The 19,231-nt window shown below is 42.4% G+C and overlaps 1 protein-coding gene across 1 annotated transcript in view; it reads left to right on the forward strand.

The window, feature by feature from the left end:
• The window catches only part of cd276 (CD276 molecule), a 68,755-nt gene extending 50,159 nt beyond the window's left edge, over positions 1 to 18,596 (forward strand). Inside the window, exons 7-8 of the mRNA XM_069174335.1 lie at positions 5,097 to 5,135; positions 17,691 to 18,596. Of these exons, the coding sequence (XP_069030436.1) occupies positions 5,097 to 5,119 (23 nt within the window). The 3' untranslated portion in view covers positions 5,120 to 5,135; positions 17,691 to 18,596. The remainder of the gene's footprint in view (positions 1 to 5,096; positions 5,136 to 17,690) is intronic.
• The last annotated feature ends 635 nt before the right edge of the window (positions 18,597 to 19,231 follow it).

The following is a 19,231-nucleotide window of genomic DNA, read 5'->3' on the forward strand; positions in this document are numbered from 1 at the left end:
ACAGTCCCTTTCATTCCTTCATGTTAGCTTGCAAGAAAAATAATTTACTGCTATATATTGAATTCAACTTGTTTGCAACAGTACGATATGACAAGATAACTTCTCACCTGTGAAATGTTACTCCCTGTTGCTTGGTTTTGTCATTTCTCATATTAGAATATTCAAAGTCTGTCATTCGAAGTCTGTTATTATCTATTTTCACCGAGCAGGGAGCACATCAATATGGTGGTGGCAGAGATCCACCTCACACAGTATATACCATATGGGTAAATGCTATATCTCTTTTTAATATTTTCACCACCTTAATTTAGCATATTAGCATGCCATGTTAACATTTACTAATCAGCACTACAGCTGAAGTTGGAGTTTCCACTGGTTACCTCGCAACATAATTGTACCGAGAAGGCTTCAGGAAGTTGCTGGCTTAAGAAAATAGTCTGAAAACTGCAAACGTTTTTACATGTCACTTAATATTGTTAATATTACAGTCACATGCTAATTAGTGAGCTTTAGAGGTGCTGGTAAGCACTTTTTTTTTTTTAACTTCGCATACAGGCAAACTTGTTGTTTCCCCCAGTTTCCAGTCTCGGTGATTAGCTAAGGGAACATGCTGCTCACATGCACAAGCATAAATGATGACAATCTGCTGTCTAAGTCTCAGCAAGAAAGGGAATAAGCATATTTCCCTAAACACAACAATTACTTTAATGCCAATGAAAGTATTCAAGATTTTGTTTTTTTCTGTTGCTTTACATTAAAGTTATAGGTTTGTCAGTATTTATATTTTTCTTTGAAATAACACGTGCTTCTTTTACCATAATAGGAGTGGTGATATTTTGCTTAGCAGGAAATATGACCTTATGAGGCCAGAATTAATTTTGCCATTAGCAAGCAGAGCAAGCTTCTTCTGCCTGCCCAGCCTCAGTGAGTCCCCCTCACAGTCCTGAGCAGTTCTCCCTCAAGCGTTAATGTCATTAAAGTTATTCATTTGACTCCTTTATTCTGATTTAATTATTTAGCCTTTCTGTGAACGCCGAAGTTAATACCATGTGATTTTAATAAGCTGAGAGGTGAAGGACAGTCTCTGAGTGAAGGAGGGACGATGGCTTTTATTCTCGACTGCCTCTCTCATGAATGTTTCAGAGAGATCCGTGCAGCCAGGAGCAGGGTCAGCCATCCCGCAACCAGCGCGACTTAATAGCTCAGCCTCGCTAAAGGTGCTGGGCGAAGGAGAATAGAGCTGGAAGACTGTAGTATGCCCGCAGTCCAGTGACAAGACAGCTACTTGCAGCCACCCCCTGCTCTCACTCCTGCGCTTCATCGTCCATGCACCTGGTTGATCCAGGTGGAGGTTGTGGGCGGTGAGCTGGTGAAGTCAAGCTAATGGCTCTGTCTTCTGAGATCACTCTCTAAGCAATTCAGACAGGCAGCTTTGTTTTGCCATCTGGCTCCAATTGCGCTGACAAAGGCAGAGGTTCCTGCATGAGACAAAGGAGCTGAAATGAGCCCCACTTTAATAAACCCAGGATGATGGGGAGCCACGTTTGTGTGTTATCTTAATGAGCTGTCCAAAGGAGAGTGCGCCTCCCCTTTCAAAGCCAGCCTGATTGGAACAATAACCAGTGATAACGAGGGACCTGGGCTCATTCATTTGCAATGGGGTAGGTTCCCTTTGTTGCCTCTACAGCAGAGGCAAATAATGTTTAACAAACACTGGAGCTCAAATTCTGAATGTGTGTGCTGGTGCTAAAGCCAACAGCAACCCCTTTCACACACAAACACACAGTCTCACGCAGAGGGAAACACCCACGGCACACAGAAAGAAGCTCTGTTATACGCTAATGCCCATCCACATGCAGAGACGTGCCGTGCATACAGCTCTCGCTGCCTTCATCCCTCACCTCCTCTCTGAAATGTGTTCAGTAATCTGAGCATGATGTGCTGTTTAGAGGGGCTGCAGTCATGCAAGTGCAGCTCCTCCTGTCAGAAGCTGGCTTCAGTTTGTGCGCACTAGCCTCTGTCTCCCTAAAGCCTGGACTCTGAGGAGTCAGGCCTTAGCAACAAGGCCCGGGAAGAGAGTGCTACTCAGTGACCCAGTTCTTTCACAGACAAAGAATCGTTGGAAAGGAACAATTTGACACGCCCTCCGAAAAGGGAGCAGGATGTGAAAAACGGTTTTATTAACCCTTCTTAACTGAGGCAAAGTACCGTGAAGGTGGAAGGTTAGGGAATATCATGCCCCGGAAAGCTGATAGCAGAAGGACGCCCCACCCTTCACTCTCTCTTCTGACTCCTTCATGCCAAGGCCACCACTGAAAGATGGATGACAGTTGCTAAAATCATATTAAAGCCTCAAGCCAAGGAGCTCATCACCCTAACTGTTGTGCTGTTTTGAAGAAGCTAGCTTGCTAAGGCTGTGAGAAGGTGACTCTCGAGCAGACAGACAGAAACAAGGACAGCTGTACCAGAGTCAAAGTCACCTCTGTGCTTATTATATTCTCTTTCTATCTTGTCTATCGAGCTACACCGCAATGGAAATACAGCAGCTTAATGTGAGGAACATATTACTCACTCTGTTTCACATGGGATTGAAGGGAAGCATATTGAGTAAATTAATTAAATTGTTTGTAGCTTCCTATTCATATGTGTCTGTATGTTCCTTTAAATCACATATGTTTTATTGCCTCTGGGATATAATCCATTACACGTACAAATTGCCATCTTGACTCATGATAGAAAGTTGTTTTTACATTTCCATTTCCAAAACCTGGGTAACTGCAAACAGAAATGATGAAAAAACAATTTAATAAGGTTGTTAATTTAACATATTTGTAAAAATCTCTTTGTCCCCTTATCTTAATTGATTGACCCTTAAAATTGCCTGCCATTATCAGAACATATGGGTCCGGCCACGCTAAACTATTGGAGCAAGCTTTAACCAATCAGCATTGACCACCATATAACGTATCTTGTGCACTGAAACTCTCCAACTGGCGACATTGTTGAATAGTTGTTTTTCCCAGCAGACATTTTGATTGTAGGGTAAGGTAAGAGTGTATTAATGATGGCTCAGTTCCATTCAGTAAGTCATGACGGTGAACCAGCATGCACAAAAGCTGGTCCTTCCCCAATTGTTATACAGCCATCATCAAGACACCTGAACAGGACAAGTCAAAACATCTGCCATAAAAATGGTCTACATACTACTATTACATACTACTGTATAGTCAGACGGAGCCAGGCTACCTTAGCACATTTTCACAGCTGAAAGTCTGGATCAAGTTCCAATCGTTCTGCTGATCGATTGTTGGTGACAGTAACGCGCCAACAAACTGAGCAAGGCGCCAACAAAGTCAGCGAAAAAGACTGCTAACAAACCAACAGGGATGTAAACAAAATAAAATTTGTACTATTTTCTGAAATTTGCTTTTCTATTTTTTTTTTTTTTTTTTTTTTTTATGAAGTAGTACAAGATTTGCCCTCGGAGTACATTGACCTAAATGTAGAAATCCATATTAAATACTACATACTGAAAAATCTCTTGGAATTCTTGGACTGCATGGCATTGTCAGACCACGGCTTATTAAAAAGTTGCATGCAGTATTCTTATAATGTAACCCAGATTGACAGACCTGCAGGTCACTAACATACCATTCCACATTGCTACAGCTGGAATTGAGAGGTCCTTAGAAAACAGCCCCAGGCAACTCAGCTTGACATGCCCTCCCTTTTCACTGGCACCACATACTCAACCAGTGGGCGCTCCCAACGGTCACACATTACTGACTAAAGATATGTAAATAGAACATTCATGTTGCCTTCATTATTAGATGTGGGTCACTGAATAACTTCAAGAGTGCTAATTAAAAGAGCTCCCTGCACACTACTGCTTCGTAGTTGCACACGCATTATTCAGGCAATGCCGAGTGCATTGCCTGAATCAACACCGTACAGTAAACCACATGTTCACTATTGTGTTTTCTCCAAGAGTGAACCCTGGGACTCTTTTTCAGTGTGGTAGGCTGAGTAACACTAGTTGGATAATAATGGGAATATAAAGCTCATATCACATTAATCAGTAGCTCCCCCACTACACCAAATCCTCTAATTATACACAAATAGCAGTTTTCTGCATGCTTTCCCTTGTTATTTTATGTATTACACACGTGCAACATGAGAAGGTGTTATATTATGTTACAAAAGGGAATTGGTAATTGTTGGAGAAACTTTTTTTCTCTCCTTTTGTCCCTTCCTTGCTTTTGAGTTCAGTAGGAAACTCATCAAGAATGTGCTGCACACCGAGCTACTTCTGCAACCGCTCAGGTTATCTGCTGGTCCGGGGAGGAAAAGGCCACCTGATTGTTGTCAGAAGAGATAGAAGAAAAATAGCAGCTCCGAAATCATTTGGAATAATGAGTGTTGTCACAGTTAATAAAAACAGTCAAACCACTCGGCACTGTACATCACAACAACAACAACGGTCCAGTCCCACTACTAGCTTGTTTGCATATTAGACAAAAGTAACGGTGTACAGAGTGTTTTCGGGAGAGGACAGGGGTTTTTTAGGGGTGAAAGCAATCTTTTTTTTTTTTTCTTTTCTGGGAAGAAGCCCCCTCTACAGGCGCCATTTACATCCTCCTGCCATACACAACCCCACATCACCCCTGCATCCCCCCCCCAATCCCCCTTCTGTCATGTAATCTACGCTCCTCTGACAGCACAGCCAAGGCCCGGTGGGAAGAGTGCCTATCCATCTCACTACCCCAATCTGCCTCCCCTGTTTGGTTCCACATGAGCACTCAGCTGCTGTGACTAATTAAATAAAGCACTGTGCCCTCTGCTTCCTGTTAGCCATGGCAAGGTTGGTGCACAGAGATGGAGCGGAGGAGGAGGAGGAGGAGGAGGAGGAGGAGGAGGAAGAGGGGTGCTGAAGGAGGAGGGATAACAACTCCAAAGCCTGTGATAATGCTTTGGTCCATGAGACAATGGTCATGAACGTTACACTGATGCCAGCACTTTACAATAGTTGCCAGATGTTTTATTGATTCCATATTTTCAGCTGAAGTATTCATTCTTGTTTGTTCTCTTTTCTGCAGCCATGACACTACTGAAGAGCTAAGGTCAAGAGAATAAAGGTGAGTAAGATTTGAATATGCATGTGTCTTTGAGTACATCTGCATTTTTGTGTTGCTGCGGTGTCACATGTTTTTTCTCCTTATCACAATTGTCTGTTATACTCAGTAGTAATGCTCTGCAGGACACTGTGTCTCTGGAGGCTATGGGTAAGTGCTGCTGGAATGAGGCTGGGCTGCATTAATTCAGCAGACAGTCAGGAATATGAGAAGTCTTGACATTTTGATTTCAGGAATCACCGGGTCACTGGCTGATATGACAAATGTATTTCATTTTATCTGCCAGGCAAACATACATTTCCTGCCCCACTCAAAGCCACAGTCCGAGTCATAGTAATGGTAAACAGTTAAGGTGTGAGTCATGCAGGCTGTCTTTCTTCTTCTTTCTGTCTCAAACTATGCATAGTCATAATCATCCCCGTGAAGTTTTCAAACTGCCAACTTCAGCTTGAAAGGAGCTGCCGCAGACCCATTTTTGTGTTTTCAATAAGACCCTTACATAATATAGTTAATCGGATAATTTAGCAACATTAAAGCAGTCTCTCAGTGCTTTTATGTAGATGTTTGGATAATCTTGAACATTAAATGTGCTTAGAATAAAAACTCACTCAAATATCCCCATTATTGCAGGAGAAAGAAAAGCTTCTTACAGGCAGGTTCCCATTAAACACACCTACTAGTATACAGTGCAATTAGAGATGCCACGATCACGGCTCACTACGCAGCCTGGTTACCATTGTAGAGACAAATAAATGAAGTCTACTCCTCTGTTTTTCTTCTGGCATTGGTTGACCCGAACATGTTCATGCTAAAATATCTGTCCCAGGCATAGTTTGACTTTCTTGAAGATGACTTTCTTGACTTTCTTCAAGAAGAACAGCAGCTACGACTACACACACGCACGCACGCACGCACGCACTCTCTCTCACACACACACACACACACACACACACACACACCTGCATTAGGGCTGTTAATCTGAACAGGTCATTCATCGTGGTTTTTGAGGACTTCAGGAGTACATCACCCTGTGGCATGGAAACATGATTAAAAGTATAAGATGAAGAGTCCCCACAAAGCAAAGCACTTTTCAGTCTTTCATAATGTGCCAAAGTAATTTTACTAATCTTGGCAGAGTGACTTCTTCATCAGACTTGGCAAAAAAAAACGAATGATTAGTGTAAACACAGGATTATCAGTGTATTAAGTGCAGCAGAGCTCAGTGCATTGAAGTGAAGTTGCATATCACCTCAGGAAATAGATTCCATCCATAATACATACATTTAAAAGCTATAGAAATATATTAAATTACTGAAAATATTCCATAGTAGCAACAAAAAGCATCGTTTTAATAGCATATGTGTAATGTAATGCATTAAAAATCGATATATCTAACAGTACAATTACCGTATCCTTCTAAAAAATAAGTACATCTTAGATTAGAATGAGAAAGTATCCTATACGTTATGTATTGTAGACCCGTATGTGTGGAAATAGGTTGCGTTGAACAGGCTTTCAGCACCATGGACAGCGGCACTTCCTGCAACATACAACGACCGGAAAAGATGGCTGCAGAGATATCTCAGTATTGCTTTCTGGCTTGGATTGATCTGTACACAGTGGTGCAGTGTAGCTGGCCTGCTTCATCTGAACAGTGGTCTGTTCTAAATTAGTGGATGACTCAGACGAATACCCTGATGAAGGGAAGAGTGTTGATAATAACTGAAAACACAGACACAAATATATTAGTGACTGAATTCTTCCCACAGAGCAGGCAGGGAATAGTTACGCAACCATGTTGAGTCGAACCTCATCAGTCCTGGCGTATTACATGGAGTCACCAAAGAAGTGCTGCCACAGTTACAGGGATACAATACAGGGTCCTCTGCCTGTGGGTATGATGGGCACATTGTCTGGAACCTGACCAGAGACTCCTATTATCGCTGCATCATGCTTACCTTCCATTATGCTGCAGTGTGGACAGACTCCCCCACGAGTCGCCCCTGGCTGGTGTAGACCAGGCAGTCCTCTCCAACCATCCAGATGTTTGACATTTAAACTTTTGGACCTGAATCCATTCATGGTTTCTGTCTGTCTCTGAAGCGTCCTTTTGGACCTTGGTGATGTTATGCCATCTGAGTATCATCACGTGGTGCAGGACATTGGTCTTGTCTTTCCTGAGTATGTTTCAGTCTCCAGTTGCTGGAGACACTTCTTGTTGTTTGTGTAGGCATTTCTCAAAGAGTAAAGATGGTGGTTCTTTTCCCTAGCAGCTCACTTATATTGTCAGACTGAGGCTGCTCTGTAAGGCTGCATTAGCTGTTTTTTATGACTTTATCCTAGTGTGACCTGGACCAAGAGCAACAGCAGTAGCAGGCAGACAGGTATTGCAGATAGTGATTGGAGCCAGGGTGCTGGCAGTGTTGGACCTCGTGGCCCCCGAGGAGAGGAATGGGACACTCCCAGGACGTGCCCCCCCCTGTTCACTCAGCCGTGGTCAGCCTGTGTCATGCTCCATCTCCCTCTCTGAACACAGCACATGGACCTCTACAGGCCAGGAAAGCCCAGGAGTTATTTTGGGAAAGCTGCAGTACTGTAAGCAACAAAGGACAGGAGTTGTTTTGAGGACACGGGATATTTTTGTTTTCAAAGCTTTCTTTTCTAAGTGGAAATAAATCTTTTTTTTTTCTCTTTGTTTTGACATGGCTCTTTTGATATTGGAAGCTGATATTTTGGGAAATATTTTTAGAGGCACTCCATCAATTTTGACTTGACAAGTATTGAAGTTTTTTTTGTCACTGTGGTGCTGGAGAAGTAACAGCACAGCAGAGTCTGGCTTCTGTCAGAATATGAAACACAGTTTAATTAATATAGCTGTTGTGAACCTTTCATTTGTTCACATCAATTCCACATTAATTCTGCTAATAAAGGAAACTGATTTGATGTATTGCACAATATATTTAGAGACTGTGTGTGTGTGTGTCTGTGTGTGTGTGTGTGTGTGTGTGTGTACAGTAAGGGCGTGAATTTAATACATAGAATGATTATAGATATAAACTAGGTGATACCAGGTAAATAAGTAAAGTTTATTTGTATAGTGCTTTACACAGACAAAGTGCTTTACAAAAGTAAAACACAATATATAAAAAATATATAGAAGGAAGTTTAGAATATTTGGTACACTACATTTCAAAGCAGAAGTACAAAGATGCAGACCTGGTGCATACAGTTTACCCAAACTTCTGTGTAAACAGGAATGTATTATCCATGTGCAATCAAAGAACTGAGCTGTGTTTATATAACCTAGGTATGTGCAATAATTCTGGGCTATGTGCAATATTTACAGAGTATTTTAAACTTTTAATACAATTCACATTTTTATACGCACACTTGTTTTTATAATGATCTGAATGTGCAGACTTTTTGATGGTGTGTGTGTGTGTGTGTGTGTGTGTGTGTGTGTGTGTGTGTGTGTGTGTGTGTGTGTGTGTGTGTGTGTGTTGTCATCTTTGTTGATGGTGTCTTTTTAATGCATTATTATTTAGTATATACCACTGTGGGAGAAGCACTTAATTTCTTTGTACAGCCGTGCAATGACAAATACAGGCATTGAAATAGGTCGGACACCTACACTATGTAGGTATCTGACTGTGTAATGCTCTGTAAGTGAGAGTGACAATTCAGTGTTTTACTACCCTGACTACAATCTGTAGTTCATATGACATACTGATCAATCACATCAGGAATTAAATGTTTTCAACTTTTCTTAGCGGCCACATTCAAAGTAAAAAGCCGGTGGCCGTTACGTTTAGATATAGAAATAGATATAGATAAAGATAATGGTGCACATTTTCAGGCAATTACTACAGGAAGACCTTCATCGTGTTACACCCATAAAAAGTCCCACAAATAGTCCCGATGCTTCCTAAGCCATCCGACCATCTGACAAGAAATTCTGATGGAGTTTTCTGGGTCCATTACTTCACTACTATCTCACATTAGCACAGTGTGGACCCACACTGTGTGTGTTCTTCACCAGGCCTCTAACTCTTTCTTTAATAACCAGCAGTTTGGTGTCAGTTGTGTGAATACTTTTTATTACAAGGTTGGACAGTTACAGCTTGTTTTTATTACACCCTGATTGGTCATTGCCATAAAGCCGCAGCATGCAGAGTGAGTGCAAGATGATGGAAGGTGCAGAAAGTAATTTCCTGTAACTAGCCAAAATAAAGTCTGGCCAGTAGGAGTCAAAGAGAGGACATTTGTCATTACTGTAGTATCCACTGACCTTCACAGAGACTGTTATTGCGAGGTAATATCCTGCAAGGCCCTACACCTCCCTTTTGCTGAATCATCCTGGATCAATTATTCTAATATTTGTGTGGCAGTTTTGCTATCGATTAATGAATTTATGCAGAGTGCAGCATATCTTATTTAATAAAGCGGGGCTGTGCATTTAATTAAGTTGTTTTCAAGTCAGGGGCCACTTTGTTTTCATAAACCTTTACCTTATCGATACATGTGTTCATTCGTGACTTATGTTTCTCAACTGAAACTTTTATTGTTTCATTACTTACAGTGAAACAGACAGGCGGCATAGTAAAAGACTATCTGCAGCACACTCAATATTTATTTTAGATCGTGCGCCCTGTTTGTTGCCATCGTTAGTGGCTCATTGATGCTGTGTGTTATCGTAAATACTACGTACTGATCATAATGGTAGTTTGGTGGGTCTGGAAACTCCCAACAGCAGAGGTTATGTGTATTTAAGACACATAATTTAGTTAAGGTCAGTCACTGTTGCCTTTGCCCTGTACCAAGAAAGAGGACAGCATATGTTTCTTTAAAGGAAGCGTTAAAGGTTAAGATTCTCAAAGTAAATCTTGGTTTTACACTCAGCACTTTTTATGTATGTAAGAAGAAGGGGGGGGGGGATGCTCTCCTCTTTCCACTGACCCTGCAGAGTTGGCTCCTTAAAGGCCATAAATCTGGGTCAGAACCTCCCATCCCTGTTCTCCATAAAACACAGTCCAGCTACCATTCAGTGCTAATCTGATGCAACAGAGGACCGAGTGAGTCAACTGGTAATTTTACAAAATGATTACCACTTTAGTTTGAAATTCCCTCTTTGTATTTGCTAGTGGACAGATACTCACTGATAGCTGAGTAACCAGAGTGTCTGAATAGTGCTGGTTCAAGAAAAACGAATTACTGAATATCAATGCATTGTTCTTTGAGGATTGCAGTTAATGTATCACATCACACAACTGACTCATCTGACATTAAAACAAAATATTAGAAGTGCTATTGTCTGGAGAAACCATGCAGCTTCCCAAGTAAAATTCTGCATTCTGTCCATAATTTACAATGATTTATTTTGTTTGTCTTTTTCTTCCTACATATGTTAAGAGGGGGATAAGGAATGGTTCTGTACAGAACCTCGGACAAGCCAAAGATAACTGCAAATTAGAGGAGATAAATATTCAAAGGTAGACATGAAGGGAATAAAGAAAATTCAGTGAAATGAGGAGCGGCACGGACAATCCTGGTCATCTACCTGAGGACTTTCGATGAATTCCAATGAGAGTGCAGATTACATTTTTTAAAGATAGGCCCTATAGGTGCAATTAGTGCTACATAATGGCCCTTTTGCAGCTCCTTTGGCATAGTTGTGAAATATTGATTTAATTCAACCCTTTATATTCACTTAAACTCTGGACTGTCATGCAAAGAATAGATCTCATTGTTATAGTCTTTTTTTGCTGTGGTAGCTCAGGCTGTGCTCTGTCATGGTTTTACACGCACATGCAGTACAGGGAGTCCTTTCTCAGAGGATAGGGAGGAGATAAAAAGGGGTGAAATAGGGTGAAATATGAAAGGAAAAAAACAGCTCAGGTGTATTTTAAAAGCTGGCTGCAGCCAGGTGTGGGGGAATGGATGTGAGTTCTCTGATGTTCGGTTTTCTGCTGGGAAGAGCAATGAAGGGCAAAGAGAGCCAGAGAGGAGCTTCTCCTCTCGGTCTGTGCTGTATGTGGCAGGTAAGGGCCCGGCAGACGCTGATGATGTCAGACAGGACACTTACGTTTGGCTGTCTCTGGGGAGGTGTGGGGTGTCTTGAAGTGGAGTTTGACTCACTATTTCAGTATCTCTGATCTCTGCATTATTTATGCTTTTGTCTCAGCCATTTATCAGCATTTTTATACCTCGCAGCCTCATTCTACTGTACATCTCCCGTGATGGAAGAGGTTGCAGCGATGATAGCCTCTGAGGGAAGCCAATAACCGAATATAGTAGCTCATATTGATATCGGAAAACTGTGGAATGGACAAGTGTGCTGCGTCGCACTCTCTGCATGCTGCTGAAAACCCTGACAAACATCCATCCACATCAAAATAGTGCACTGAAAAATAAAATACAAGGAGGAAAATGCTGCGCTGGCACCACTTCCTTACCTTTATATTAATTTTAAGGAGATGAAACTTGTAATATGTGAGCTGTGGAAGGAGTTGCGCAGCGACTGAATCACTGATCAATGACAGCTAATGAACACGGCAGGAGTTCTGCTCTGTTTGCCTCTCAACTGAGAGCTGCCTTCTCCAGAGAGCTCCTTCTCTCCTGTTTCTTTTGCCAGAAAGGCACGGGAGCTTTCATTGAAACCAACTGCCTCTGGGCTCAATTAACTACTATAGATTGCTCGTAATGCAGATGAGCGACCGCATACAAGTTCAGCGGTGTGTTGATGTCGAAAAACAGACACACACATGAACTGAAGTGCATGCATGGATACAGACAATTGGACACTGTGATTCTGAGATAAAGGATCAATGTATAGATGATACAAAAAAAAAGCTGCACTAAAAAGGGCAGTAACAAGCAACACAAAGTGATTTTCCCAATAATCAAAATGGACACTATCTGCATGCAGAAGCGTAAACTCTCTGAGGCTTTTTTTTTTATTAGGCTCCATGCAAAGTCAGATGGTGTGATAAAACTGAAATATGAAAAGGTTGTATTGTAGCTACAGACTACATGGTAGCCTGTAATACTGGGAAATATAACATATGTGTAGGTGCAACCAAGTCAAAGCAGTACATGGATGGAATGTTTTGTGTTGATGGTGAGAACTGTGTGTGTGTGTGGGTGGGGGTGGAGGTGGAGGTGGAGGTGGGGTCACCAGGCCATGGCCTTTGTCACAGCATATTAGCATCACTTAATATTCCCCACTCAAGGTGCTCGCTGTCAGTTGCCCCGCCCACCCGACATGGATGAAGAGAACACTTTCTAAACAGTTTTCATCCTTGTTGTTTTTGGCAACATGATACCCGAGTTCCCCTCAAGGATGTCAGAATTTTTCCCGTTTGAAATGTTGCGTTCGCACCAAGCAACAATGACCGACATCCAAATTTGAAATCTAAATTAGACTCGTCATAAGTAGAAGCTGGTGTTTTTCAAACGGATCCCAGCATATTGTTTACAAAGCTACTGGCTATCAAATGGAATATGTTGAGCACCAGAGAATTTACAGATGGCGTAAAATGAAACAGTGAACAGTCTCCTCCCCCACTGTGATGGGAATATGCATAACATATTGCCTGCTGAACGGCGCAATGACTTTCATGTGTAGCTTTCTGAAGTGTGCGCACGTTATCGTGAAACTGCAGGGGGACGTCGCGCATGCTCAGAGAGCAGGAGCTCAAACATGCACGTCTCTGTATGCCAACTGCTTCAGTGCGATTTTTTTTTTTTTTTTTTTTTTTAACTCTGGAAGTAGATAACTAATGAGATAAGGAGGGGCACGATCAAACATGAAGAGCAGAGTCAATTTAACATCGAGTGCGCAGAAGTGATGCTGTTGAAAAACACTGATATTAAAATGTTGTGGACATTTTTGTTTTGGTCTTTGCACTGAAACATTGATTGTTTTGATATCACAGGCAGCTTTTAGTGATGCACTGGTAAATATTCAGCCAGTCAGCTAGAAGTGGTCATTTTACTCTAATTGTCTGTCATTTCCATCCTTCCATTATACAGTGTGACACAGTGGGGGTTAAGTGTTGTGCATCAGGCAGCTGTGGCTTATCGCTATAAAATGGGTGGCAATCTATTTTTTACACATAACAAAGCAGTATTATTCAGAATTATAAAAAAAAAAAAAAAAAAAAAAAAAAATCAAATAAAAAAGGAAAACAAACAAAATACCGAACATGGGACTTTTCTGTCTACTCTGGCAAAGTTAGTATTGACCCTCTCGACATAGTCATGGTGGGGTAAAGTGTGCGATGAAATGGGGGAGAATGTAAACTGTGATGTAAAAAACAGAGTCCTCCAGCCGTCGCTCAGCTCTGCTAAGTTCTGCTTTTGAAGGTGACAGTCACCTTCATGCTGCATCAGGGAACAAATCAATCACAGCACAGGTGGAAGATGCTTGGCATGTCATCCTGTGCGCCTCTTAAGTGTTCATCCAGATTAACATACAGAGAATATAAGGGGTGCAGGGTACATGACGGACTTGCCTGTCGAGGTGGCCGGTGTGTCCCGGTGTGAGCGCCAAACTGTGACTCTTGCCTTTTCCCTTCCCTTTTTACTCTTTCTCCTGGTACTGAGTCACACCGCCTTTGGGACCTACCACAGGCGTCTCTTCAAACGATCCTTTAGACTGAAGTGAAGAATCAAGATTAATGCACTTCCACGTCCCACCCAGGCTCCTGGGGGAGAAAAACTCTTATAATTAACACCAGGGGGGCTGCCGGTTGCTTTTGGAGAGAGGTTGAAGGTGGGCTACGTCGAGCGTAGGGAAAAGAGCTGATAGAAGTGGTGAGTTTTTTTGGAGGGTGATGTATGCGGCTGCTTTGGAATAACAGTGTGGTAACAGAATGACCTGTCAGACACCTCACTCTGGCTCATTGTTATTGGGATAAAGTGGAAAGGCCTGTAGCAAGAGCTGCTGCATCACTCCATCTTTCACAGTGATCATTGTTATATGTTGTGACCTATGTGAATTATCACTGCACACGGCTGCTTTCTTTTCTTTCTTTTTTTTTTTTTTTTTTTTTTTGCCCGTCCCGCACAGACGAGCTCCTGCAGAGTCTAAACATGTCGACACTCTCTCCTGTTCAGTAGCCGTCTCCTCTGTTCTGCAGAAAACACAAGACACATGTTTGGTTCCTTAATGAGAGCTTGATTCAAAGACTGATACTTCTCTCACGAAGCTACAGCCATCTAGCTTAGCTTCGGACAACGCTCGCAAACGGGAGAGCGGCTAACCTGCTACTGCTTTCTCTCTTCGAGGTCACAGCGGAGCAAAGACTCCCTTTAAAATGTCCCCATTAAACTTTTCGGTTTTTGTACAGGTTAACCAAACATGATAAACGCTGTGTTACGTTCAGACCGACTACCGCCAGCCATTTCGACTTATTTACAGTCTCGAACCACGCAGGCATGACAGTGCCGTCAACCCTCATTGAATTCTTGACACGAAAGCCTTTTTTTTTGCAAAACTATTCCTAACTAATCCTTTAAAATCCATTTTTCTGCCTCTGTGCTGGTGACAGCCGTGGCCCGAGGCATTATGTGTTTGGGTTGCCTGTCCGTCCCTCGTGAGCGTGATATCTCAGGAACGCCTTGCTGTACGTTCTTCAAATTTGGCACAAACACTCACTTGGACTCGAGGATGAACTGATCAGCGGGATTTTGGTGGTCAAAGGTCGACGTGACCCTACAAAACACATTTGCGGCCATACCTCAGGAATTAATTTGCGAATTATGACAATGAGACAAAATGGTGAAGTGATGACGTTTTATATCCCAAAGGTCAAGTTTACTTCGACATCATAATGTTCTGCACAAACACCTCTCTGGTCATATTTCACAGTTGTTCAGATTCTGAATTGATGTCACAGATCTTGGGCGTCACCGTGAAACTGTGATAATTGTAGCTTCTTTGCAGCAACATCCATATTTGAGGCATTGTCTACAGTCATGAGTAAAACTTTCAGCTTCAATGGACAAAATTCCTTCAAAGCCTTCACTACATATAATAAATGACTGGACAGACATGAATGTCATTTTTAACTTAACCTATTTTGTGAAGGCACACAAGCGTAAGGAGGTTATTCTAATTGGAACAGAGAATAAGATAGAAACCAGGTGGCCTAATGAGAGACTTCAGGACAGCAGTGATGGCCTGTTTATGTATTGTTCAGCTTTATGAAACTGACTTGTTTTAGAAAAGAGGGGGCTGGAAAAAGGGCGAGAAAATGCTACACTTAACTATATTTGGCGCCTTATTTGGAGGCATATACCTTCCAGTTTACTCATAGGCAGTGCATTTACACGCATGGCTGGGCCTAATAATAATAGGCTCTTATATTTCTTCCCACGCTGATAATACTAACAGCTATTTACATATATTCCACACCCCGCCGTTTGTGTCCCGTCGTACCCCTGGGATCGTATTTCCATTGCAGGCTTGTAAAGTCTCTGCTGAAATGTATCCTTAAAGGTATATCCTGTTTCAGTGCTACACATTATACTTCATAATTATCCATTTCCGTGCAGATAAATTGTCATGATGTGTTTGATCATGTGGTAATGATCTTTAAGTAGCACCAAGGTTTAGCTGCTTCCTCATTATTCTGGATTTCTCTCCCAGTCATTTACTTCCACAGTCTTGTCTGGTGTTTGTGTTTGATAGCTGCTCTGATTGTTGTTGTTGTTGTTTCTGTCAGAGTCAAACAGCTCCTGGTTTATGGCGCATTGTCACACAAATACTTATTTTTTTTTTCATAAAAAGTGAGAAGTTACCAAGGCGGAGAATGAAATATGGCACTTACATTTCAATGTAAATGAGGAAATAAATGGACACGGTGTGGATTTACAACGCTTCATTTGATTGAATCCACTGTGACGCTGTATCTTTTACGTGAACAATCTCCTATAGCCCGAGTAAATTAGTGTGCAATCTCGTGTGCCGGCTGTAAATGAATCTGTCCATCAGCTTGTGTCTCAGGTGTTGGAGTGGAAGAAACGTCTCCACCCCGCCGTGCCTGCTTTGGATTCTCCGGCAGAGAGAGGCTGTTTGTCGAACACTTAAGTTGGATTTTACTTTTTGATTGCCAGTGGCCAGCCCTGTTATTTTCCCAGATTCTAAATTACTCCGCTGTAGATGTTCATCCAGAATCTCGGTGAAAGTAGAGGTCTTTCATTTCACCTCTGACCTCCGGACTCAACAGCGAGCATGAGTCCACTCTGAAATGCACACCCTTTAGAGCTCTCCGGGGGGGGGGGGGGGGGGGGGGGGGCGCGTAGGGGTAGATTTGAATCTGATGAAAAAAAAAAAATTCATGCGTGAAAATTGCGTCGGGTTCATTTGGGTGATGGATAAGTTGGCAAGTCGGATTACTCTCTGACAGGGAACAAATGGAAGCCCGGCTGCATTTTCAAATGCTCCGTAAAACAGATATTCTTGTGGCGAGGTTTGCAATTTGCAAAGATTCCTATCATTCAGAATGACAGACTCTATAACCATCAGTTTCTGACATTTTGAAGCTGTCAGCAATGCCCTTAGGGTTTTCATTCAGGATTTATTCACGTCACACCAGCTGTCATGTGTAAAATGTAATAAAGGGATGATAATGAGCGTCAATTAGGAGGTAGAAGCGGCTCGCTAAAAGAACTACTTTTCTGTTTCCTGTGATGAAATATATAGTGAGTGCTTCAAACACCAGAATACGTCTGCTTACCGAGTGCACAGAGCTGTTCAAGTTACAGTGGGTCGCCAACAAAAGTAGATTCATGACAGGTTTAGACAAGTACAGCTAAAGTCTGAGTGGAACACAGAGCCCAAGCAGAATTTCCATCGCCACGAGTCGGAGATTATTAGCTCCTGCATGTGTTGGGTTTCTCACCAGGAAACAGAAATTAAAAGCTGCGTCCTGATGGGCAAAGTCCACTGTTCATTTAGAAACCCAGCTGCTTGCAGATACAGCACGCTGTCTTGAATAATGTATGTAAAAACTGAACCTCCGAGCATATAGCCGACTATACTTCTTTTAAGAAAGCTTGCGAGTGGGAGAGCGTCATGTGTGACATAATTAAATTCCACCCGAGCTAATTCCAACTGTTTAATGATGCAGGGAGAACAATTTATTTCGCTGCGCTAGCAGTGGGGTGGTCCACGGGGGCTCCGAGTGAGGGGAAGTTCAGAAAGAAACAGGGAGGAGGATGTCAAGATTGAAAGAGACTTGTAGGTTGTAGCAGTGTTGGGAACACAGATTCTTCTGGTGTAACTGTTCATTAAATGATACAAAATCTGCATGTTTTTTTTTTTTGCTTCTTCTTTCTCGCTCCACCTTTTTTTTTTTGTCTTTATTTATGAACTTTATTTTCTACTAATGCTACAAATGATCACGATAGAAAGTGATGGCTTGCTTTAGTTGTTGGGCTGTACAGTATTGTTGTGATCAGCCCGGAGTGTTTAATTATTTTTCAAAGCTAATCGTCTCTCCCTCGGTGAACAGCCTGACGTGATATGTATTGTGTTTTTGTGTCTTCTTCCAGGAGTCGGGTCCAGGCGAGGGGAGGGGGGCGGAAGGAGATGAGTCTGGCGGGTAATCCCACTTCACCTATCCATCAACCTGGAGACTATTTCCAGCGTCCCCTACAGAATGTCAAAGCGTCGCTGAGTGGAAGATGAGTCCATCATCCTCTTTCTAAGACTTTCCCTTGAGTTTCCATCAAAACACATAAACACATCATGTGCCATTATTTTCTATTGCCCTCCCCGCCTTTCCGTCAATGGAGGGCTGCGGCAGTGAGTGAATGCGGCCGAGCGGGTTGCGCTCGCTGCGCTATGCAGACGAGAAGCGCCGTTTGAAAACTACAGGATGTGACAGGATCCTTTCTCTGTCGCTGACATCACTCTGTATGGGTTGTGATGGGGCATGTGCCAGAGATCTCCTGTCTAATAGGAAGTGAGACACTTAAAGAGATGACCCTGCCTCAGTTGCCATCACTGTCTCTGCCAGAGAGGGAGAGCTTGGCTCTCCCATTACTCCTGCACTTGCTAATTAGCGTCTGTCGCTGGAGTAACTTGTACCTGTCAGTGTGTGCCGCTCTCCTATATTCAGTAAGTTGAGGGAATTGAAATTGAATGCCAGCTAAGCTCCAACAAACTGCAAATGGTGCATGGGATACACCCTGATTTTCTCACGGACCTGACAGCCTTATATGTAAGAAATTGTTTTTAATGAACATGGACTATCTCAGCTTGTTTCTACAGCTGGTGTGGAATGTTTTATCTCCTCCTGGTTCAGGGTTGTTCGAGTTGTTTTATTGCCTTCTTTTTTCTTTCTTTTTTTACGTACTTAAACAAGTCTCCGTGCCATATGTCCATGTATGAATGCCAAAGCCATTTGTGTGAGATAACCCAATGCCTATTTACATTAAAGAGACATGGTGAAAGTGCCTGGTCATTGCCTGGTAATTATTGGTCTTGTTCTCAGGGCCACTTTGTGCTCGTCCAGGCAGAACAAGGTCGAGTTTATTACAGACATTTCTTCTCTTCACCCGCAGGATTAGCCGTGCTGTTCAAATTCATCCTTCCACTTTTCCATTAGTTGATTTATCTGCCGACTACGCTATTCTACATAATGAGTAAAACATGAATTATGGTCAAAGTAATACAAATATTTCATTTACATGCAGATCAACACTGACATGTTGAATTGTTCCCAGTTAGACGCGTTCCTATTTTAGGGCTAATCCCTCTCTGTTTGCAGATGCTCAGTCATCCCAAACATTTTACTTGTTTTGAATAATGGATTTTCTCTGTGATTGTTTGTTGCTGTCATGCGAAATAGCTACCTTGCATCAAGCCTGACTTGTATAAGTAGTGCAGAAATACCTCCCCGGCACACCCAACCTCGCTCGCACGAACTCGCATGCACAGCAACACGCACACGCACCGTGTCCTCTGCCTAAGCTGGCTGAGGCTGTTGATCAAACCCCAGGTTGTGCCCAAACGCACAGAGCTCTCTGTACAGTAGCCCTTGACCTTGCTGTGTGTCCTCATGGCCCAGACACCCGCCTGAAATTAAATT

Source organism: Embiotoca jacksoni, unplaced genomic scaffold (genome assembly GCF_022577435.1).
Source record: "Embiotoca jacksoni isolate LCO1_2020_lvr unplaced genomic scaffold, fEmbJac1.0.p SCAF_6, whole genome shotgun sequence".
NCBI classification, from domain to species: Eukaryota; Metazoa; Chordata; class Actinopteri; family Embiotocidae; genus Embiotoca; species Embiotoca jacksoni.